Raw genomic sequence first — 24,790 nt, forward strand, 5'->3', positions numbered from 1 at the left:
GAACCTCAGGAATGTTCACGACGGCACCAAATGCTACATTGCAAAAACACTTTCGGAAGATTTCCATCCATCTGCTAAAGGGTTAACAGGCTGCGCTGAAGCGGAGGTACAGGCGAGGGGGGCTTCTCTGTACCTCCACCTCCCCGCAGCTTCCCATCCAGGAACCCGTGTGCCGGGGACGGGAAAAAACACGGCCACAGATTTGCTGATGTGGAAATGCATCAACTCGACTTAGTTCAAGTGGCTTACTCTGGCTAAACATACAAGTTTGCAACAGTTCCTTCCAACAGAACTTACAAACTGATTGTTTTTATTTAAATAAAATCTGTCATTAAAACATCGTACACGCCAAATCCTTTTTAAACAATTTGCATGGTTTCAATTAAAAAGTCTGCCTTGATGTCCGACCTACATTTTGCTGCGCACAAAGCGACATTGCTATTCTTTTCGACCCATTGTTAAATTTCTAACTGAAATCTTTTTTTCGTGAGGGAAAGATTACAGAAATTAACAACGCAGGGAAGAGATTTCCTTATACATAAAAAGTAACGGAAATATTTACCCTTTCAGTGCATCCTGGTTTGATCCACCTAGTCTTCTTGACCTGCTCGTATTCTTCGGGTATTTGGACTTCACAGGAGTGGGATCATGCTCTGCCGCACCTACACTTGTCTGCACCGTAATGGATAAAAACGTTGTAAATCCCACGTAAACTTTAAGCAACCACCGAATCCACATAATGTAGTCGGGGCTGGGCTCCCTCTCGTCTCAACCAAACACTCCGTACTCCACGGGAGAGAGAGGGTGGAGATAATAAACACAGCTGAATTTTAGTTGCTTGCAACCCAAATCTTCGAAGTAAAATAAGACGAACTTAAGAGAGGGGAAAAAACTCCTCAATGTCCTTCAGAAACAAATTGAGGATAAGTTAGGAGATTTTATGGAGAAAAAAAATCAGACTTTCCGTCCAGATATATTTGAAAAACAGAGGTAAAACATGAGGAAGTAAACTAACTTAATCTTTTAAAAAAAGAATTGCATCTATCTGCGGCCGCCTCATGCACTGCAGGCACTCGCGAAGCCGCTGCTTCACTGCATGAACTTCAGCTGCGCGCGAGTCCACTCGGAGATAGCTCGCGCCCCGTTACCTTCCCTCCACCCGCCTCCCTAACGATGCGCACCCTGTTCTCGCGAGAGCGGCCGCCAGCGCGGGTTCCAACTGGCGCTGCGCGAGGAGGAGGCGTCGACATCGCAAGGCGCTTGTGAGTCGGGGTCAACCTAGAGTCCGCGTCCGTGAAAGGAGACGACAGAACAGCGTCAGGCGAATTCGCTTTCGGACCTTACTTGACAGTGTTATCCCCCCCCCCCCGGTGCACTTAGTAAGCAATACAATCCACAAGGATCAAAATCGGCCCGAAACGTCGATTGTCCATTTCCCTTCGTAGATGCTGCCCGACCCGCAGAGTTCCTACAGTAGTTTAGCGTATTTTGTTCAATCAGCCGCATCTTTTACCCTTTCAGTGTACTGCTGCTGGTATTTCTATTTCTTAACGATCGCTCACCTTGTATAATTTATGTTAACTTTTTTCCCTTCGTTTCGTGTTTTCCTCGTTACCATGTTGCTCCTGCAAAATGCAAATTTTTATAACCCTGCGTATATAAGCCTGTGACAATATTAAATTTAAATATGAACATTGCCCATAGTTAGAGATAGGTTGGTTTGGTACTTAACCATGTTTAGTTCTTTGCTGGGTTTGGCCATGCTACAACAAGTCATAATAGTTTCATTGGCATGACTCAGAAGGTCACTTTATTCTTGACTCCTGTTTTAAAAAAAAGTGAAACCAATTTGTCCTCAATGCTCATTATCTCTGGGCCTCTGTAATAATAATTATGTAAGTATCCTGGACTGGGAGTGGCATGGTGTAGAATTTATTAAATGTATCCAGGTAAGTTCTCAAACAAGAAGTCGATGATTTAATGGAGAGAAGTCAACGCTGGACTTGCTATTGCGAAAGGAGACTGAAATGCTGTTGGGGGAATAGGCGAACACTTTGGGACCAGCAACCGTAATTCTTGCATCAGGATTGCGTATGATTCCCGTTTTGACATTGTTGATGGGCTTCCTGTGAAATCCTCATACTACTGGAGTTTTCACACAGGGTGGGCAGGTGAATAGTTTGAGAGACATGTGTATCTGCTGTTTCCACTTGATTTCTTTATGTTTCCAGCAAAGAAACACAAATTTCAGGTCTTTCCGGTATGCTATTCCACCTTGAATGATCGTGGAGCAGGAGTTTCCATTAGTCAATGAGGATACACGGGTGACAAGAGAATGCAGATGTTGGAATCTGGAGGGGAAAAAAAACAAAACAATCTGCTGAAGGAACACAGAATCTGTGGATGAAATGGATGGTCAATATTTTGAGTGAAGTCCCTTCATCAATGAGAATTTCATCAAGGAGGTTTTCAAAACATTCCTGAAGGTGTTTCTTTGACCTCCTGGTAATCTCTTGTCATGATGAAATTCAGATTTCAGTTCCTGTTTCTAGAGTCTGGTATTAAGTGTAATGTGATCTACTAGGCAGAGATGAATGCTGAGATTATTGACAGGGAGAGGACACTAACATTTTGCAGAGAAGGTATTGCTGATAGTTCTTCTGTGCTTAATTTTGGTTGCAGGTAGACCATACCTTGGAAGGGTACAGGAAAACATGGGTTACTGAACCCTGTAAACATAAGAAAATTAAGCAGGAGTAGGCCATTTATTCCCTCTTTGGCCTATTTTGTGCTTCCAAGTATGCAGATACACATTCATTAACAATTGACTCAAACATCTTCCCAACCACTGAAGTCAGACTAAATGGCCTTTCTCCCTTCTTGAAGACTAGTGGCATTTGCAATTTTCCAGGCCTCTGGAATCATGCCAGAATCCATTGATTTTCAAAGATCATTACTAATGCCTCCACAATCTCTTCAGCCACCTTTTCAGAACCCTGGGGTGTAGACCATCTGGTCCAGGTGACTTATCTACCTTCAGACCTTTTAGTTTCCTAAACACCTTCTCCCTAGTAACGGCAACTTCACTCACTTTTGCCCCCTAATGCACTTGAGCATCCAGAATACTGCTAGTCACTGTGAAGGCTGATGCAAAATTCTTAATCAGTTTGTCTGCTGTTTTCTCGTCCCCCATTACCACCCTTCCAGCATTATTTTCCAGCGATCCGATATCTATTCTCTCATAACGCAAATACCAGGAAATCTGCAGATGCTGGAATTTCAAGCAACACACATAAAAGTTGCTGGTGAACGCAGCAGGCCAGGCAGCATCTCTAGGAAGAGGTACAGTCGACGTTTCGGGCCGAGACCCTTCATCAGGACTAACTGAAAGAAGAGATAGTAAGAGATTTGAAAGTGGGAAGGGAGGGGAGGGGGAGATCCGAAATGATAGGAGAAGACAGGAGGGGGAAAGATGGAGCCAGGAGCTGGACAGTTGATTGGCAAAAGGGATATGAGAGGATCATGGGACAGGAGGCCTAGGGAGAATGAAAAGGGGGAGGGGGAGGAAACCAGAGGATGGGCAAGGGGTATAGTGAGGGGAGCAGAGGGAGAAAAAGCAGAGAGAGAAAAAGAATGTGTGTCTATAAATAAATAACGGATGGGGTACGAGGGGGAGGTGGGGCATTAGCAGAAGTTTGAGAAGTCAATGTTATTCTCTCATCAATTCTCTCATCTTTGTTATACTTTATATATCTGGAGAAACTTTTGGTATCTTTAATATTTTTGGCTAGCTTACCTTCGGATTCCATCTATTCCTTCATTATGACTCTTGGTTGGCTTCTGTTGGTTTTTAAAAGCTTGTCAATCTTCTAACTTCCCACTAATTTTTGCTCTATTATATGTCCTTTCTTTGCCTTTGACTTCTCTTGTCAGCCATGGTTGGATCATCCTGCCTTTAGAATACTACTGCTTCTTTGAGATGTATCTATCCTGTGCCTTCTGCTCTGCCATCATCCCTGCTAAAGTTCCCTTCCAATCAATTTTGGCCAGTTCCTTTCTCATGCCTCTATAATTCCCTTTATTCAACTGTAATACTGATATATGAGACTTTAGCTTTTCCTTCTCAAATTGCAGGGTGATTTCTATCATATTATGGTCCCCAAGGGTTCCCTTACCTTAAGCTCTCTAGCCAATTCTGGTTCATTGTACAAGACCCAATCCAGAGTAGCTGATGCCCTAGTAGACTCAGCAATGAGCTGCTCTGAAAGCCATCTCATAGACATTCTACAAGTTCTTCCCCACCCCCAGGATCCAGCACCAACTTGATTTTCCAAATTTACCTGCATATTGAAATCCCCCATGACTATTGTAACATTACCATTTTCTCGTGCATTTTCTATCTCCTTTTTAAATTTTTAGATCACATCTTTGCTACTGTTCATAGATCTGTATATAATTTCCATCAGGGTCTTTTTACTCTTGGAGTTTCTTAGCTCTACTCGCAACGATTCTATACCTCCTGATCATATGGCATCTCTTTCTAATGTTTTGATATCATTTTTTACCAACAGAGTCATCCTATCTCCCTGTCCTTTCAATACAATCTGTATATATCTTCAGATGTTAAGCTTCCAGCTATAATTTTCTTTCAGCCATGATTCAATGATGCCCACAATGTCATTCGTGCCGATCTGTAAATATCTTACAAGTTAATTTACCTTATTCTGTATACTGTGTTCACATTCAAATATAACACCTTCAGTCCTGTATTCATCACCCTGTTTGATTTTGTCCCCATTTACATTGCAACTCATCGCGTTGACTGCAATTTTGCCCTTTCATCAGCCTATCCTTGCTAGCGGTCTCACTATGTACCGCGTCTGTTTGTAAACCAACCATCCCATCCTCAGCCCTATTACTCTGGTTCCCATCCCCCGCCAAATTAGTTTAAATCCTCCTGAACAGCTCTAGCAAACATGCCCTCAAGGATATTGGTCCGCCTCGGGTTCAGGTGTAACTTAACCCTTTTGTACAGGTTGTACCTTCCCCAGAAGCGATCCCAATGATCCAGAAATCTGAACCGCTGCCCCTGCACCAGTTCCTCAGCCACACATTATATACGAAATCATCCTCTTCTTACCCTTACTGGCGCTTGGCATAGTCAGCAATCCAGAGATTACAACCTGCTTTTCAGCTTTCTACCTAGCTCCCTAAAAGCTCTCTTCAGGATCTCCTCTTCTTTCTTACCTATGTCATTGATGCAAAAATGTACCAAGACTTTTGGCTGCTCGGGAAAGCTTTGACAACCATATGTAGATGGCCTCATTAGAATGGAGGCAACACTAGACTTTCTGTTGGAAAATGAGGCAGAGCAAGTGACTGCAGTGTCAGTTGGGGAGCACTTTGGGACCAGCAACCATGATTCTATATTTTTAAAATAGTTATGGAAAAAGACAGAATTAGTCCATAGGTTAAAGCCCTAAATTTGGGCGAGACAATTCTTGTAGGCTTTGGAAAGAAACTTGCAAAGTTTGGGTGGGAGAGATTAGATTCAAGCTTTTTAATGTCTTTTCCAGTACTCAAATGTAAAGGTGAATGAAATAATTGTTACTCTGGATTCGATGCAGCACAAAAAAACAATAAGATAAAGAACATAATAATACAAACACATAATAAGCTTATATACATATATTGATTGTATGTCCATAAAGTGTTGCTAGGCACAGGAGTGTCTGTACTGTACATAAGATGACACTGACAGGAAATGATAAAGTGGTGGTGTGGGGGGGGGGAGGTGGTGGAAAGGTAGGTTAATGGGTGAAGGTGTTGAACAGTGAAGCTTCTGTACTGTGCAGTGATACAGCATATCAGGATGCTCTCTTCTGCATATCTGTAGAAGGACATGAGTATAGATGTACATAGTCCAGCTCTCTTGAGCCTCCTCATAAAATAGAGGCATTTGTGAACTTTCCTGATTATGAAGGATATGCTCCAGGACAATGAGAGGTTGTGTGAGGTGTGCACTCTCTGGAGTTTGAAACTGCTTATAGTTTTCACTGCTGTGCCACTGATGTAAAGACGGTTGTGAGTGGTGTGAGTTCTGAAATCGATAACCATCTTCTTTGTCTTGTTGACATTGAGGAAGAGCTTATTTGCCTGGCACCAGGCTTTGAGCTCTTCCACCTTCTCTCTGTAGGCCATCATTGTTGGTGATGAACCCCACCACTGTTGTGTCATTGGTGAACTTGTCAATGTGATTACTCCACTGTTTGGCCATGCAGTTATGTTTGAGCAGAGTATTCAACAATGGGTTCAGCCTACAGCTCTGGGGGGGGGGGGAACACCCCTGTTAAGGACGGTAGGGAGGGAGGAGCAGTTGTGCATTTTGACTATCTGAAGTCCAATACCCAATTGCACAGTGGTGTATTCAGACCAAGGAGTAGGAGTTTGTTCATCGAGGTATGTTGAGACAATAGTGTTGAATGCTGAACTGAAATCCAGAAACAGTATTCCGACTTAAGTGTCTTTGAAAAAGGATCTAGTGCTTTCCTTGCATATATGATGAATAAACTCTTCTTGGGCATCCAGCCGGGTACAGGTATCAATTGTAACGGACATTTTGATGACAAACTCTGTCATCTGCATCAGAGATCCCTGATGAAGATGATAGAATTTGTCATTGAAACGTCAGTTATTATCACGGTTTGTACCTGGCTGGAAGACCCAAGAATCATAAGTGTCTTTGTTTACTAGGTGTGTCTGGGCTAGGTGCAATACAGATTCTATAGCATCTGTCATAGAGCAAATCTGTCAGTAAGCATATTGGTAAGTGTCCAGTATGGCAGGAATGGAGTTTTTAATATGTGCATTCTCCAGCTGTTCAAAGCACTTGATATTGATTGGCATCGTCACTGAATGGTAGTTGTTTAGTTCCAAACGTGTAGAGTTCTTTGGTACAGGGATGATGGTGGCTAATTTGAAGCATGTGGAGACAGCAATCTAGATGAGTGAAGTGTTGGAGATGTCCATGAAGATGTAAGTGAGCTGGTTGCATATTCCCTTGAGTAGTTTGCCTGGGATGGTGTCTGAGCTGGCCACCTTACTAGGTTTATTCTTTGCAGAGTCCTTCTCACGTCAGCTGCTGTTACAGACAGTGGCTAGTGTCCTTGGAGGGGGTTAGCTTTCGTGGCAGGTGTTGTGTTGCATGTCTTGAAGCATGCATAAGAGTTGATTAGTGCACCAGGGAGGGAGACATCGCTGGTACAGTCCACGCTGTTTTTTCCTTGTATGGTCAGTAATGCCCTTGATGCCGAGCTACATACACCAGGGATCATTATTGAACAGGTGTTCCTGAATTTTTTGTACATAGGCTGTCTTTATCTCTTGATGCCTAAGGTGAAGTCTCTCCTGGCTGTACTGAGAGCTGTTCTGTCTTCAGTCTTGAAGGCAACGTCTGGGCTTTTAGTAGGAAACACACCTCTTATTTTAGTTGGGCCATGAGATGACCGTTTTGAGGTACCAACTTTGTCTACACACTTACAGATGTGTCCAGTGAAAGACAATGGAAATTCCTCAAGGTCTGTTGCCTTCTCCATTTGTGGTGGCCTCATTAAACATCTGCCAGTTTGTCTGTTCAAAACGGTCCTGATGCATGAGGTTGCTTCATTAGGCCATACAGAGATGGTCCTCTTCAAAGTGCTTTCTCCATTTTTAGCAGCAGTCAGTATGCTGGGATAACATTATGGAGATGTGGTCAGAAAGGCCAAAATAAGGGTGTGGCTTTGTAAGTATGTGTATAAACATGGTTCAGTCTGTTTGTTCCCCTCGTGGCCATGGTGACGTGTAGGTTGAAATTAGGTAAAATGTACTGCAGGTTCTTTCCAGGTAAAGGAAAATCTGGCAAGTGAGAAGCTGTTAAAAGTGAGACTCTATATAACAACTGAGCCATCTTCATGGAGAATTTCTGGATTCACTTCTTGCTGAGTGAAGAACTTTCTCCTCATATAAACTCTGAATGGCAAATCCTTATTTTGGGAATAGAACCCGCTAGTTTTTGATATCCTTGGGAAACAAGATTCCAGCATCTGCCTTGTCAATCCCCTTAAGAACTTAGTATGTTTCAATGAGATCAAATTACTTGTCTAAACTCTCAGGAGTATTGGCCTAGTCTGTTTATTTTCATTTCAAAGATCAGTCATCTCATCATAGGAAGCAAAATGAAAAGGAACAAATCTATGAGGCCCTCCTTCACAGATATATTCGTTGTTAGGAAGAGAGACCAAACCTGTATACAATATTTTACGTGCAGTCTGACAAGGAAGAGTCCTTTATAATCCCAGTCATACACGTTGTTGTTCAATAAAGTTTCTGATGTCCTTTGCCCATGTAATTGTGTGCTATACTTATTCAATGACTTTCTGTGGTTCATTTACAAGGACACCCAATTCACTCTGAAAACTAACACCTTTCAATCATTTAAAAATACTTCACTTCTCGATGTTTTCTACCAAAGTAGATGAACTCACATTTTTCCAATTATATTCTATCTGTGATGTCCTTGTCCAATCATATAATTTATCCACTTTTCACAACCCATATTGTCACACAGTTTTGCATCATCAGCAAACTTAGATGTATTAACCTTGGTGCCCTCATCCAAATTAAATGATACGGATTGTGAATAGATTCATTCTCACTCAACATTGTCTTAAGTAGCACCTTATTGAAGGCCTCCTAAATGTCTAAATATACTAAATTTACCACTGCCCTCAAATATTTTTCTAACTACAGTATTAAGGAAACATAATTTGAAGATTTTAAAGAACTGCAGATGCTGGAAACCCAAAATAAAAACTGAAAATGCTGGAAAGCTTTAGAGGTTCAGCAGCATCAGTGGAAAGAGAAATGGAGTTACTGTAATGATCTGGTTGAAGACCTCTCATCATAATCATGAAGGACAGCAAAATAACTAAGTTGTTCCAATAAAGGATCTTCAAGCTGAATTATTAACTGTTTCTCTTTCTGCAGGTATTGCCTAACCCCTTGAATGTCTCCATCATTTTCTGCTTTTAATTCAATCTTACATCTGTGTAAACTTTGTAATTTTCTGAGTGTTCTATTACCATTTCCTAAATAAGTGATTCTGATATTTTGTCTACTTAGCAGATCAGGTAGCATCTATGGAAAGGGAAACTGAATTAACTTTTCATCAGAACCAGGTAAGGGTTGGTTTTAGGTTCCAGAGAAGATGAGGGAGGGATAGGTAAGGCAAAATGAATACCTCTGATAGGGTAAGACTAGGCTTGCAATGATGATAGGCTGTTCATGAACCTGTCTGTTTGAAAACAAAAAGCTATAAAAACTAAAATGAAGGTCAAAGCAGTTGTGAAAAGCTAAAACTAAAAATAATGTTGAAAATACCCAACTGATCAGGCAGTTTCAAAGTTCAAAGCTCAAATTTAATATCAAAGGGCATATATATCACCATATACAAACCATATTCATTTTCTTGTGGGCATTCACAGTAAATTCAAGAAACATAATAGAAACGATGAAAGACTAGCCACAATGGTACAGGCAAACAATCAATGTGCAAAGGATAACAGAATGGGCAAATACAAAAGGGGGAAAAAAGAAATAATAATTTAGGAAAAATTGAAACATTTGAAGAACTGTGCACAATAATATAATGTGTAGCATTAACAACTGTGCAGTGCAATGTCTCTCATTAATAGAAACTCAAAACTGAGCAATGAAATGAGAATACCGAAATGATAGAAGAGATTAAGAAACAAAATTGAAACCTTAAGAGGAGAAATAGCCCACTAATGGAGTGTAAATTCTTACCTTCCGGTAAGAAGGCAAAAGGTGGAACTGAGGGATGATGGCGCTAAGCGGCAACTCCTTTGCTTGCATCTTTAGAAACAGCTTTATTTCTAACTTTGATATCTATTTTTTCCCCTTTCAGGAATTACACTCTAACTTTGGTTCTTTGTGGGAATGGGACTCGTTGTTAGGGCCTCATGACAGGCTGCTTTTTTTGATATGCCAAGGACATGGCCTAAGAGACAAGCACCTTCAGCGTGCCGGATTTTCATGGCTCTGGAGGCGGGCGCATCGACTAATGCGTTGCAGGAGAACAAGGAAGCAGCGGGCTTGCTGTTGGCTGGGTGCCCAGCGGCACAGAGCTCGGAAAAAGCTATATAACAGATTTTTAACACCATCAATCAGTGAGTTGTTTTGTTATGTCAACCCTCTCTCTATGAACCGGGGACCCCTCTTTTTCCCTTATTAGGGAGAGAGAGAGCCTGTGGTATGTCAAATGCTGGGCGAACGAGTAGTCTTTGGGGTACTGCAAGTTTGTGCTTTGCTGCACGCTTGAGTACTTGGTGGGGGGTGCCGATGCTTTTTTAGCTGGTGGGAAGGGGGCAGTCATTGCCTTGGTGCTGCTTGTGCGTGGGTGGGGGGGGCTTTGGGGTTCTTTAACTGTCATTCATTCTTTGGGGCATTCCTCTGTTTTCACGGATGTTTGCGATGGAAAAGAATTTCAGGATGTATATTGTATACATTTCTCTGACATTAAATGTAGCTATTGAAACCTATTGAAATGGCAATGCATATACACGCAGAGGCTTCTTGGGGGCCAACCAAAGGTGCTTTTTTCTTTGTTAAATGTGTTTTTATACTTAGATTATTATTGACTTCAGTAACTACGTGTACAGCAGTTCTGCTACATCAGTGAGCTGCACATTGTTCAGAGTAGCCAGCCAGGGTGTTAGAAGAGCTGGCCAGCATTTCAGAGAAGGCGAGTTAGCCCGTAAGGCCGAGAAAGTCAGGTCAGACTGAGGGAGGTGCCGAGGGATTCAGGAGGAGCCGGACTGGGTTGGCCAGGAAGAGCTGACCTGGGTGGAGGCCATACTGCTGCCTACCACTCGGAGGCACTGGAGTTGGTGCCTTTGAGTTGGCCCAAAGGCAGCGTGTAGTGAAACTGTGAGTGACTGTCTTAGACATTTTTACAATTGTAAGACCCTGTTGGACATTAATTGCTGCAGACCTGCTTCCCTTATTTGGTGGAAGAGACAGGCAACAAGGCAGGAGTGTCGCCTCGGTTGTAGTGAGGACTAGGCCTCAAGCTGCGAGCTTGCGTTGTAGCCTGGCCGTTGAGTTTGGCCTCTTCTGTCAGTGCTGCCCTCCAGTGTTGGATTGATGGAATTACAATCCAGACTGCCGGGAACCATCAATTTATGGGACTTGTCACTCCAGGTCTTGGACTAAAAATGTGTTTTCTTAAGTGATTGTGTATGTTTTTTGCACCTTGGCCCCAGAGGAACGCTGTCTCATTTGGCTGTATCCATGTATGGTTTTAACCTGATTTGATTTGATCACACAGCTCTGCCTTTAATATCATCAATCCAAATAAACTGATTCCTAAGCTCCGGAACCTGGGCCTTAGCACTCAGATCTGCAGCTGGATCTTCAACTTCCTCGCAGACGGGACCCAGGCTGTAAAAATAGGGGACAAGCTCTCCTCTACAATCACTGTGAGCACCGGTGCCCCACAAGGCTGTGTACTCAGCCCCCTGCTGTACTCATTGTACACCCATGATTGTGTAGCCAAGTTTCCATCGAACTCAATATATAGGTTTGCTGATGACACAATTGTAGGCCGTATCTCGCGTAATGATGAGTTTGAGTACAGAGAGGAAGTTAAGAACCTGGTGGCATGGTGCGAAGACAATAACCTATCCCTCAACATCGGGAAGACGAAGGAATTGGTTGTTGACTTCAGAAGCAGTAACGGACCGTACAACCCAATTTACATCGGTGGTGCGCAAGTGGAACAGGTCAAAAGCTTTAAGTTCCTCGGGGTCAATATCACAAATGACCTGACTTGGTCCAACCAAGCAGAGTTCACTGCCAAGAAGGCCCACCAGCACCTTTACTTCCTGAGAAAACTAAAGAAATTTGGCCTGTCCCCTAAAACCTTCACTAATTTTTATAGATGCACCGTAGAAAGCATTCTTCTAGGGTGCATCACAACCTGGTATGGAAGTTGTCCTGTCCAAGACCGAAAGAAGCTGCAGAAGATCGTGAACACAGCACAGCACATCACACAAACCAATCTTCCGTCCCTGGACTCACTTTACACCGCACGCTGTCGAAGCAGTACTGCCAGGATAATCAAGGACACGACCCACCCAGCCAACACACTTTTCGTCCCTCTTCCCTCCGGGAGAAGGCTCAGGAGCTTGAAGACTCGTACGGCCAGATTTGGGAACAGCTTCTTTCCAACTGTGATAAGACTGCTGAACGGATCCTGACCCGGATCTGGGCCGTACCCTCCAAATATCCGGACCTGCCTCTCGTTTTTTTTTGCACTACCTTACTTTCCATTTTTCTATTTTCTATGTATGATTTATAATTTCAATTTTTAATATTTACTAATTTTTACTATTTTTAATATTTAATATTTGTAATCAAGGGAGTGGGAAGCGCAGAATCAAATATCGCTGTGATGATTGTACATTCTAGTATCAATTGTTTGGCAACAATAAAGTATAAAGTATAACCTGAGGATGAAAGTTAAGAGAAAAGCTAAGGGAATATTAAGGAAACATAAGGGTTAGGGTTAGGGTTAAACCTAACAAAGCACTGTAAAATTTATAGATACACTAAAACAAAAGCTTAGTGCATACAAAGCCAGACTAGATAGGTATATGAAATACATCAGATGAAGAAACAGAATTATTAGTTCAAAAACAATGAAAAACGTTTGTACAGTACGTTGAAACTAAATTTGATGCACAAAATGTCACCAACCTACGACAGAATTACCAACAAACACAGAGATAATGAGCTTTTAGTCTAATATCTGATCAGAGAGACTAATAATCAAGAAGCAAGCTAGATTAGGGAGGAAAAAGGACACATTATAGAAGAAATGCAAATACCTGAAGTTACAATGGATATGTTAAAAGAGGTTATTAAAAATACCCACAAATGGAAAAGTACTGGCAGAGATAATATTCAGAATTATTTGTATAAAATATTTACTTGCCTTCATCCATACCTATTAATACATATGAACAATTTTCTTAAAAATCCTGAAAAGTGCCTGAATTTTTTTCAGAAGGTAAACCATAACTCTCATTTAAAGGGAAATCAAAAAATGATTCATCAAAATATTGCCCTATTACTTGTTTACAAGCTATATATAAAATTGTAATAAGCATCTCGCAGCTAATCGCCATTCACTTAGATAATCACAATATACTTACAGAAGAGCAGAAAGGATGCTGTAAGGGTGTGAGCAGATGTAAAGAACAACTAATAATAAATTCTGTAATTCTAAATAAAGCCCTATGGGAAAAGCAGAAATCTTTCATGTTGTTATATTGACTATCAAAAAGCATTTGATTCTGTCCCACACTCATGGTTAATTGAAGTTCTTAATACTGTATATCAATGACACCCAATATTTGTGAAATTCCTTCAACATCTGATGAAGCATTAGCGTAGTATAATCACCCTATCTTTTAACAACCAAGCAAGAACAACCACCATTATCAAAATAAACCAAGTCATTTTCCAGGGCAATTCTCTAAGCCTACTATGGTTTTGTCTAGCATTAAACCCATTCTCTAATTTACTGAATCAGACGAAAATTAGGTATCAAATCGGAAACAACCAAAATGAATTATACCTTGACACACCTATGCATCGATGATTTGAAATTATATGTTCCTTCATCAATAAAGCTAAAGCAATTAATTCAAATAGTAGAACTATTTTCAAAAGATACAAACTTGAACTTCGGACTAGAGAAGTGCAGAACAATTAAAGGTGTCGGGCTAATAGAATACAAAACAGCAGCAAGATACTATACAACTGATGGATGAATGTGAAATATATGAGTATCTGGGATATAAACCAGCAAAGAAAATAGATCATAGTGTGATAAAGGGAAAACTTTCAACAGAATTTACTTAAAGGAAATTCTGCCAAACACAGCAATATATAACAAAGGCAATAAACACTCTTGCTATACCCTTATTAACATATTCTTTTGGCATAATTTCTTGATCTAAAACTGATCTGGAAAGTTAGAAACATAGAAAACCTACAGCATTTGGCCCACAATGCCGTGCCAAACATGTACTTAGTTTGGAAATTACCTAGCTTACCCATAGCCCTCTATTTTACTAAGCTCCATGTACCTATCCAGGAGTCTCTTAAAAGACCCTATTGTATTCGCCTACAAAGAAAAATAAGAACTGAAATGACAAACTTTTGAAAACATGATGTATTCTTGTATGTGCTTAGATTAACACTACCTAGGACAGTAAAAGGAATAACAGACAAAAATTTACACAACAGTCAGATAAAACTTCTGAAGATATATTTTCACCAACGAAAACAGCATATGTAGTTCTGATAAGAAGTACACACCACTAAACTTAAATGAAAGCACAATCCATAAAAATGAAAACAAATATATAGAAGAAAAAATAATCAGTGGAAGAGCACGATCATCCATGGAAGACATCCCATGATCTTAGCAGACTAGATGTCAACAGGAAGTGTCAAATGCCTGGCTCAGAGTTGAAGACCTTTTCCCAGAAACATAAGGGTTCCTTGTGGCAATACAAGACGAGGTGATTAACAACAAAATAAACAAAGATACTTAAAGACAAATTCAAGACAGTAAATGCAGAAAATGCCAAGGGAAACCAGAAACAATCCAACACATTAGAGGATCCTGCAGCAGTTTAACTCTAACTGCTTACTTACACAGGCACAATCAAGTGGCAAACATTATTCACCAAAATCTTGTTTTAAAATATAAATTCATAAAAGAAACCATACCTTACTATAAATACAAGCCCGATCCAGTTTTAGAGTCAGAGTCCCACAAAATATATTACAACTTACATGTTATTACAGATAGGACAATCCATACTAACTGGATATAATAATACAGGATAAACAAGCAAGAACAACTTACTTAATAGATATAGCCATTCCAAAAACACAAAACACACAGAAATCAATAAGAGGGAAAAAACACCAGAAAAATGCTGAATTAAAAGAGGAAATTGGAAGACTTTGAAAGATGACTTTGGAATATGTCCTGATAGTAATAACTACAATTGATATCATCCCAAAGTCACCACACAATAGCAATAAACAATTAGGGCTACACCTCAATATCTACGTAAATCTTCAGAAAGCCACAATGCTGAACACCAGTAGAATAGTTGGAAAGTTCTTAGCAATTGAGAAACGAGTGTGCTTAGCTATGCCTGTACCTCAGGTTTTACCAGCCTGAGCTGAGAAAGAATAATAATAAATAAGCAATAGATATTAAGGACATGAGATGAAGAGTCTTAAAAAAGTGGTTGTGAGAACAGTTCAGTGATGGGCATGTGAAGTTGTCTCCTCTGGTTGAAGAACCTGATGATTGAGGGGTAATAACTTGTTTCTGAACCTGGTGGTGCAGATCCTGAGGCTCCTGTACCTTCTTCCTGATGGCAGCAGCAAGAAAAGAGCATGGCCTGGATGGTGGTGGGCCTTGATGATGGATGCCACTTTTCTGCTCAGTACTCCATGTAGATGTGCTCAATGGTGGGGAAGGCTTTACCCACAATGGATTGGACCATATCCACTTTCTGTTGTTGGCTTTTCTGTTCAAGGGCTTTGGTGTTTCCATACAAGGCCATAATGCAACAGCCAATATCCTCTCCTATAGAGACTCATCTGTAGAGGTTTGTTAGTTTTAGATGACACGTCAAATCTTCGCAAACTTCTATGTAAGTAGAGGCGCTGCTGTGTTTACTTTGTAATGGCACTTCTGCTGGACAAGGACAGATCCTCTGAAATGAATACACCAAGAATTAAAATTGTTGACCCTCTCTATCTCTGATCCCCCAATATGACCTTCATAAATCATGGACCTCTGGTTTCCTCCCCCCGAAATCAATAATCAGCTCCTTTGTCTTGCTGACATTGAGTGAGCAGTTATTGTGTGGCGCCACACAGATTTCCAATCTCAAACCTTTATGCAGATTCATTAAATGCAAACAACAGGAATTCTGCAGATGCTGGAAATTCAAGCAACATACATCAAAGTTGCTGGTGAATGCAGCAGGCCAAGCAGCATCTATAGGAAGAGGCACAGTCGACGTTTCAGGCCGAGACCCTTCGTCAGGACTAACTGAAGGAAGAGTGAGTAAGGGATTTGAAAGCTGGAGGGGGAGGGGGAGATGCAAAATGATAGGAGAAGACAGGAGGGGGAGGGATAGAGCCGAGAGCTGGACAGGTGATAGGCAAAAGGGGATACGAGAGGATCATGGGACAGGAGGTCCGGGAAGAAAGACGGGGGGGGGGTGACCCAAAGGATGGGCAAGAGGTATATTCCATCCCCCATCAGGAAGGTCTCAAAGCTCTACGCTTCTTTTTGGATTCCAGACCTAATCAGTTCCCCTCTACCACCACTCTGCTCCGTCTAGCGGAATTAGTCCTTACTCTTAATAATTTCTCCTTTTGCTCCTCCCATTTCCTCCAAACTAAAGGTGTAGCTATGGGCACCCGTATGGGTCCTAGCTATGCCTGCCTTTTTGTTGGGTTTGTGGAACAATCTATGTTCCGTGCCTATTCTGGTATCTGTCCCCCACTTTTCCTTCGCTACATCGACGACTGCATTGGCGCTGCTTCCTTCACGCATGCAGAACTCGTTGACTTTATTAACTTTGCCTCCAACTCTCACCCTGCCCTCAAGTTTACCTGGTCCATTTCCGACACCTCCCTCCCCTTTCTAGATCTTTCTGTCTCTGTCTCTGGAGACAGCTTATCCACTGATGTCTACTATAAGCCTACTGACTCTCACAGCTATCTGGACTATTCCTCTTCTCACCCTGTCTCTTGCAAAAACGCCGTCCCCTTCTCGCAATTCCTCCATCTCCGCCGCATCTGCTCTCAGGATGAGGCTTTTCATTCTAGGACGAGGGAGATGTCTTCATTTTTTAAAGAAAGGGGCTTCCCTTCCTCCACTATCAACTCTGCTCTTAAACGCATCTCCCCCATTTCACGTACATCTGCTCTCACTCCATCCTCCCATCACCCCACTAGGAATAGGGTTCCCCTGGTCTTCACCTACCACCCCACCAGCCTCCGGGTCCAACATATTATTCTCCGTAACTTCCGCCACCTCCAACGGGATCCCACCACTAAGCACATCTTTCCCTCCCCCCCCTCTGCATTCCGCAGGGATTGCTCCCTACACAACTCCCTTGTCCATTCGTCCCCCCCATCCCTCCCCACTGATCTCCCTCCTGGCACTTATCCGTGTAAGCGGAACAAATGCTACACATGCCCTTACACTTCCTCCCTTACCACCATTCAGGGCCCCAAACAGTCCTTCCAGGTGAGGCATCACTTCACCTGTGAGTCGACTGGGGTGATATACTGCGTCCGGTGCTCCCGATGTGGCCTTTTATATATTGGTGAGACCCAACGCAGACTGGGAGACCGCTTTGCTGAACATCTACGCTCTGTCCGCCAGAGAAAGCAGGATCTCCCAGTGGCCACACATTTTAATTCCACATCCCATTCCCATTCTGACATGTCTATCCACGGCCTCCTCTACTGTAAAGATGAAGCCACACTCAGGTTGGAGGAACAACACCTTATATTCCGTCTGGGTTGCCTCCAACCTGATGGCATGAACATCGACTTCTCTAACTTCCGCTAAGGCCCCACCTCCCCCTCGTACCCCATCTGTTACTCATTTTTATGCACACATTCTTTCTCTCACTCTCCTTTTTCTCCCTCTGTCCCTCTGAATATACCTCTTGCCCATCCTCTGGGTCAACCCCTCCCCCCCCCGTCTTTCTTCCCGGACTTCCTGTCCCATGATCCTCTCGTATCCCCTTTTGCCTATCACCTGTCCAGCTCTCGGCTCTATCCCTCCCCCTCCTGTCTTCTCCTATCATTTTGGATCTCCCCCTCCCCCTCCTGTCTTCTCCTATCATTTTGGATCTCCCCCTCCCCCTCCAGCTTTCAAATCCCTTACTCACTCTTCCTTCAGTTAGTCCTGACGAAGGGTCTCGGCCTGAAACATCGACTGCGCCTCTTCCTATAGGTGCTGCTTGGCCTGCTGCGTTCACCAGCAACTTTGATGTATGTTGCAGATTCATTACCCACCTTTGATTCACCAACAACAATGGTGTTGTCAGCAAATTTAAATATAGCATTGGAGGTGCGGTTAGCCTCACTTAGCCTAAATATAAAGCGAGTAGAGCAGGAGGCTAATCACTCAGCCTTGTGGTGCACCTGTGCTGACGGAGATTGTAGAGGAGACATTGTTGCCAATCTGAACTGATTGGAGTCTGTATGTGAGGAAACCGAGGATCTACGAGGGGTGATTGATAAGTTTGAGGCCTAAGGTAGAAGGAGTCAATTTTAGAAAACGTGTCAGATTTATTTTTCAACATAGTCCCCTCCTACATTTACACACTTAGTCCAGCGGTCGTGGAGCATACAGATCTTGGACCTCCAGAGAGTGTCCACAGCAGGGGTGATTGATAAGTTTGTGGCCTAAGGTAGAAGGAGATGAGTTATACAGCTTTCGTTACATGCACATGCAGTTCAACTCTTTGAGTGATTATGCAGATAGTTGGAAGTTGACACAGGGATGATTGATAAGTTTGTGGCCTAAGGTAGAAGGAGATGAGTTATTAACTTCAAACTTTCTGCATGATCACTCAAAGAATTGAACTGCATGTGCATGTAACGAGAGCTGTATAACTCTTCTCCTTATACCTTAGGCCACGAACTTATCAATCACCCCTGCTGTGGACACTGTCTGGAGCTCCAATATCTGTATGCTCCACGACCGCTGGACTAAGTGTGTAAATGTAGGAGGGGACTATGTTGAAAAATAAATCTAGTTTTTCTAAAATTGACTCTTTCTACCTTTGTTGCACGGGGCAACTGAGGAGAACCACGAACTTATCAATCACCCCTCGTATTTGCACAAGGAAGTATAATTTGAGGTAGTATGACAGATTTCACAGTAGAACAGGCCAGTTCTGATACAAATGGAGAAGACAAACTATCTGGATTCATTGAAATTGATAAAATGTTCCAAAGGCTGCAGTATACAGATGAATATGTGGTGGTGTTTGTCAAGGTTTTGGTGGGCCTCCTCTGAACAATTGAAGGCTACGGAAGAATGGTCAGAGTGAAAGTGTGATGGAGAACTGAAATGACAGGCAACTGGAAGTTCAGGGCCACCTGTGTGGACTGAACAAAGATGCTCTGCAAAATAACCACCTAATTTGAAAAAATGACGAGTACCAAATGCAATAGACTAGATCAGAAGAGGAACCATTAACTGATCTGAAAGGACAGCTTAAATCCCTGAATGGGAGGGTTTAAGAGAGAGACCAGATTTAAAAAAACAGGTATTACATTACTTGTGATTACATGGGAGAATGTCATAAGAAGTGAATCACTTGGTGGAGACAGAAGCTTGGACTAGGGAGTAAGGAAGAGGTAGTTCCTCAGAAAATGAAGAGGTGGAAGATGTGTCAGGTGATGCTACCTTGTTGAAGGTTATGGAAATTATAGAAGATGATGCATTGAATTGATAATGTAGGAGAACTCTATTCTTGTTCTGAAGAAAGGAAAAGTGACAGTGGAAGTGTGGGAAGTTGATGAAACCCGGTTGAGGGTTCCGACAGTAATTGTAGAGGGAAGCCCGTGGATAAAGAAAAGCAAAGGGTACTAAGAGGCATCTATCTAGGAAGTTTTGCCATTGCAGCAATTAAATGGAGATGCTTGAACTGAGAGAATGGACTGAAGTTGCTGGTGAATGCAGCAGGCCTGGCAGCATCTCTAGGAAGAGGTACAGTCGAGGTTTCGGGCTGAGACCCTTTGTCAGGACTAACAGAAAGAAGAGATAGTAAGAGATTTGAAAGTGGGAGGGGGAGGGGAGATCCGAAATGATAGGAGAAGACAGGAGGGGGAGGGATGGAGCCAAGAGCTGGACAGTTGATAGGCCTCCTGTCCCATAAAAAAAATTGCCAATCAACTGATAATCTCTCCTTGATAATTCAAACCCTCCAGTCACGTCTGCATCCTTGTGAACCTTTTCTTCACCTTCACTGGAATAATCACACCCTTCTGTTTGTAATATGGTGAACAGAACTGCGCACAGTACTTCAAATGTGGCCTCACAACTTGAATTAAATTGACTTTATTTCTTACATCCTTCACATACGTGAGGAGTAAAAATCTTTACGTTACATGTCCTTCTAAATGTGCAATGTGCAATCATAGTAATTTATAATAACTTATAATAAATAGAACAGTCAATGTAATATAGGGTACACTCAAATCAGCGTGAGTTCATCAGTCTGATGGCCTGGTGGAAGAAGCTGTCCCGGAGCCTGTTGGTCCTGGCTTTTATGCTGTGGTACCGCTTCCCAGATGGTAGCAGCTGGAATAGATTGTGGTTGGGATGGCTTGGGTCCCCAATGATCCTACGGGCCCTTTTTACACACCTGTCCTTATAAATATCCTGAATCATGGGAAGCTCACAACTACAGCTGCGCTGGGCTGTCTGCACCACTCTCTGCAGAGTCCTGTGATTAAGTGATGTACAGTTCTCATACCAGGCAGCGATGCAGTCAATCAGGGTGCTCTCAATTGTGCCCCTGTAGAAAGTTCTTAGGATGTGGGGGCCCATACCAAACTTACTCAACCGACCGAAGTGAAAGAGATGTTGTTGTGCCTTTTTCACCACACAGCTGGTGTGTACAGACCACGAGGTCCTCAGTGATGTGGATGCCGAGGATCTTGAAGCTGTTTACCCTCTCAACCCCAGATCCATGGATATCAATAGGGATTAGCCCATCTCCATTCATCCTGTAATCCATAGCCAGCTCCTTTGTTTTTGCGACATTGAGAGAGAGGTTGTTTTCTTGACACCACTGTTTTAGAGAGATGACTTCTTCCCTGTAGGCCACCTCGTTATTGTTTGAGCTAAGGCCAATCAATGTAGTAGTGTCATCAAATTTAATTAGCAGATTGGAGCTGTGGGTGGTGACACAGTCATGGGTATACAGGGAGCAAAGGAGGGGACTCAGTACACAGCCCTGAGGGGCTCCTGTATTGAGAGTCAGAGGGTTGGAGGTGAGGGAGCCCACTCTTACAACCTGCTGGCGATATGACAGCTGCAGCAAGATGTCAAATTCCTGTACTCAATGCTCTACCAATGAAGTCTTCTTTGTTACTTTGTCTTCAGAGTCACCATTTTCAGGGAACTATGTACTTGCACCCCAAAATCTCTGTTCTACAACATCCCTAAGTCCCTGCCATTCACTGTGTATGTCCTGCCCTGGTTTGACTTGCCAAAATGCATCGCTTCACATTTGTCTAAGTTACATCGGCTGTTCTTTTGCCCACTTTCCTAGTTGATCTAAATCTTGTTGTAACTTGAGGCAACTTTCTTCATTGTTCACCATGCCAACAATTTTGGTTTCACCTATATTCTTATTCAAATTGTTAAGATACAGCTGCAAGAGAGTCAGTACAATTCCTTGTGGAATACCACTGGTCATGGATCTCCAATCTGGAAAACAGCCCACCACTACCAACCTCTGACACTTTCCACCAAACAGATTTTGTATCCGACTGACAAGCTCACCCTAGATCCCCAGTGATCTTACCTTATAGACCAGCCTACCAGCGGGACTTTGTCAAAGGTCTTGCTAAAGTTCATGTAGATAACATCTACTATCCTTCCCTCATCAGTCCTCTTAGTCACCTCTTCAGAAGCTCAGTTGAAGTTGTTAATACAGTATTCTTTGTGCCAAGCCATGCAGTCTATCCAAATGAAGATATATCCTGTCTTGTAGAATCCTCTCCAGTAATTTTCCCTCCACTGATGTTAGGCTAACTGGCCTGTAATTCTTCTTACGTTTCTTCTTAAAAGCACAACATTTGGGCTTTTGGCACCTCAGATACAGCTAAAGAAGATAAAAATAAAATCTCTGCCAAAGCCCTATCAATTTATGTCGCCGCTTCCCACAACACTATACGATACACTCCGACAGGCCATGACTATATATCCTCCTTCATGCATCACAACACTACTAACACCTCCTCTATTGTAATGTTGATATATTGTAGACCATCACTGTTCTCTTCCCTGAAGACATTCCATGACCTTCTCCCCTGTAAATGCAGATGAAAAGTATTCAATTATGATCTTATCCATCTCCTGTGGATCCATATTGTTTCTTAATATGTATATACCTATAGAATCTTATGCATTTTCCTTTACCTTATCTGTCAAAGATATTCCCCATTTTGCTCTGTTGATTTCTTTCTTAAATGTACAGTATCTTTATACTATCAGGGGATTTGTTTGATTGCATTTTTCCATACCTAATATTCGCCTCCTTTCTCCATACCAGACCCTCAATATCCTCTGTCAGCAGGATCCCTTACTGTTGCCAGCCTTTCCCATAACTCCAACAGCAACATGTTGGCCTTGAACTCACTATGTCTCAGATCAAAAGACTCCCACATGCTAGCAGCTAACAGCATCTCCCAGTCAATTCTTGAAAGTCCTTGACTAAAGCTAAAAATTAGCCTTCTATTAGTTTAAACCTTCCCAAGTAGTTCTGGCAAATCTTCCCACCAGGAATTTGGTCCCCTTCCAGTTCAGATACAACCCAGCCCTCTTGTCTTTTCTGAGCCAAAAAGGATCACAATGGTACAAGAATCTGAATCCCTTCCTCCCGCACTAGCTCCTCAGCCATTTATTCTGAGGTATCAATTTCTTCCTATTCCTACCCTCATTTATGAGTAATCCAAGGAATGCAATCCTTGAGGTCTGATTTTAACCTCTTTCTAACTCCCTATATTCACCATGCTATATCTATCATGCTAACAGCATCATGGATGCTCCTGAGGTACTCTGAGTGCAGTTCCTGCCATTCAATGTGATCAGTACAGCTCAATACACTTCCCTCAGTATAGACACCAGGAACACTTATCTTTCTGATTCTGTGGGAGGACTACATGATCTGCATATCTAAGACCATTAAGATTACAGAGGAAAGTAAAATATCTTACTCATCTTAGCTTCCTAAGCATGCTTAGCCTTTTCTCCAAACCCTCAGCATTTTGATGGTATGAAAATATTGGAATCCATAATGGAGTATGTAATAATAGAACACATAACAAATAATGTAATTAAGAATTCCTTTATGAAATAAATTTATGTTTGACTAATTGGTTGTAGTTCTGTGTATCCTATGGTGTTGTGGGAAGCAAATGACAGAAATTGATGGGGTTTCGGCAGAGAGTGGTGGGTGTGTGGAATGCACTGCCAATGATGATGGTTGAGGTGGATACAATAGGCTTTTTTAAGAGACTCTTAGATAGGTACATGGAGCTTAGAAAAGTAGAGGACGATGTGGTAGGGAAATTCTGGGCAGTTTCTAGAGTAGGTTACATGGTCAGCACAACATTGTGGGCCAAAGGGCCTGCAATGTGCTGTAAATTTCTATGTTGCATGTTCTACCTAGACCACACTATAACAGATCCATTTTAGCTTCAGCTGATAATAAATCCTCACATTCATATACTTAGTCCTTTGTTTCACCAGTCTCTGAGTCATCTCTCAATATAAGCAGTACTGTGCTTAGGATGGTTAAGTATCAATAGTTGGAATTCATCTTTCTGTTCCTGAAGAATAAACACATGTATGGCATGTCATTATTCCTGTTCGAAAGCCATATGCACATGTGTCACGTCTTCATGTTCCCAGAAAACAATTTTCTTCTCAGAGGTAGTTTCCCTTTGCCCGTGGAGAGGAGCAATTTGCTCACAGGTGGCAGTGATTAGAGTTCTAATAAAACCTCTGTGAAACTACATAGAGGCGGTAAGACATGGTGGTTGATATTTGCATACTAATGGGAGCTGCCATCTGATCCAGATTGTGTGAAGGGATTGAAACTAACCTCTCACAGAAAGATGCACGTTATGACAGTGAAAATAATGCTCTCCTGCATTCCCACAAGCATGAGATGAGAGAAATAGACTCCTACATTTAGTCATGCAGACCTGGTAAAGCACCAAACATCACTGCATGCACACCAGCTTAATACGAAACCCCCCCCAGATCAAAGTGGATATGTGGAACTCATCTGCAGCAAGAGCCCAGAGAAAATACTTTTGCTAAAATGCTATTAGAATGTGGAAATAACTATCAGAAAGTCTGTGATGGAAAACAAAGATGCATTTAAGGGCAAGCTAAATCATAACATGAGGGAGCAATAAATGGAGAAATGAACTCTTAGGGTGAGATAGGTTAAGATGAGAGAAGCCCTCAGACACAATAAGGCTTATACACATCCATTGTACTGACTTTTTTTTCTTTTACTGTGGATCCCATGCAGCTCTATGGTTATCAAAGACTCATTGATGTAGTCTTTAGTTAATAGAATGTTAGAGGGTGAAGAACTGATCAGGACACAAAAACAAAACTCCTTCCCCATTTTAAAGACATAATTGTTCATACAGCCAGTATTGGTTATAATCAAAAGGAACAGCAGGATGTGTACAGAAATGCAACATTTGTTTTAACACAATAAGTAAGTAAATTTGCTGGTTTGTGAGTGCTGGAAGCAATTAGTGGAAATTCACTTGAATCAGAATGCTGCAAGCGGAAATTATTACATGACTGGAAACATTCAAAGTAAATTTATTATCAAAG

At 42.0% G+C, this 24,790-nt stretch overlaps 1 protein-coding gene across 3 annotated transcripts in view; it reads right to left on the reverse strand.

Annotated features, from left to right (window-relative positions):
* The window catches only part of LOC134358560 (fibrillin-1-like), a 462,213-nt gene extending 460,583 nt beyond the window's left edge, over window positions 1-1,630 (reverse strand). For 2 of the 3 annotated variants that reach the window (XM_063070932.1, XM_063070930.1), the window contains exon 1: window positions 563-1,121. In XM_063070932.1, the coding sequence (XP_062927002.1) occupies window positions 563-738 (176 nt within the window). In that variant the 5' untranslated portion in view covers window positions 739-1,121. Of the gene's footprint in view, window positions 1-562; window positions 1,122-1,562 lie in introns of those variants that run through there. The other variant, XM_063070931.1, reaches the window with a different exon arrangement.
* Window positions 1,631-24,790: the final 23,160 nt, after the last annotated feature.

Source organism: Mobula hypostoma, chromosome 18 (genome assembly GCF_963921235.1).
Source record: "Mobula hypostoma chromosome 18, sMobHyp1.1, whole genome shotgun sequence".
NCBI classification, from domain to species: Eukaryota; Metazoa; Chordata; class Chondrichthyes; order Myliobatiformes; family Myliobatidae; genus Mobula; species Mobula hypostoma.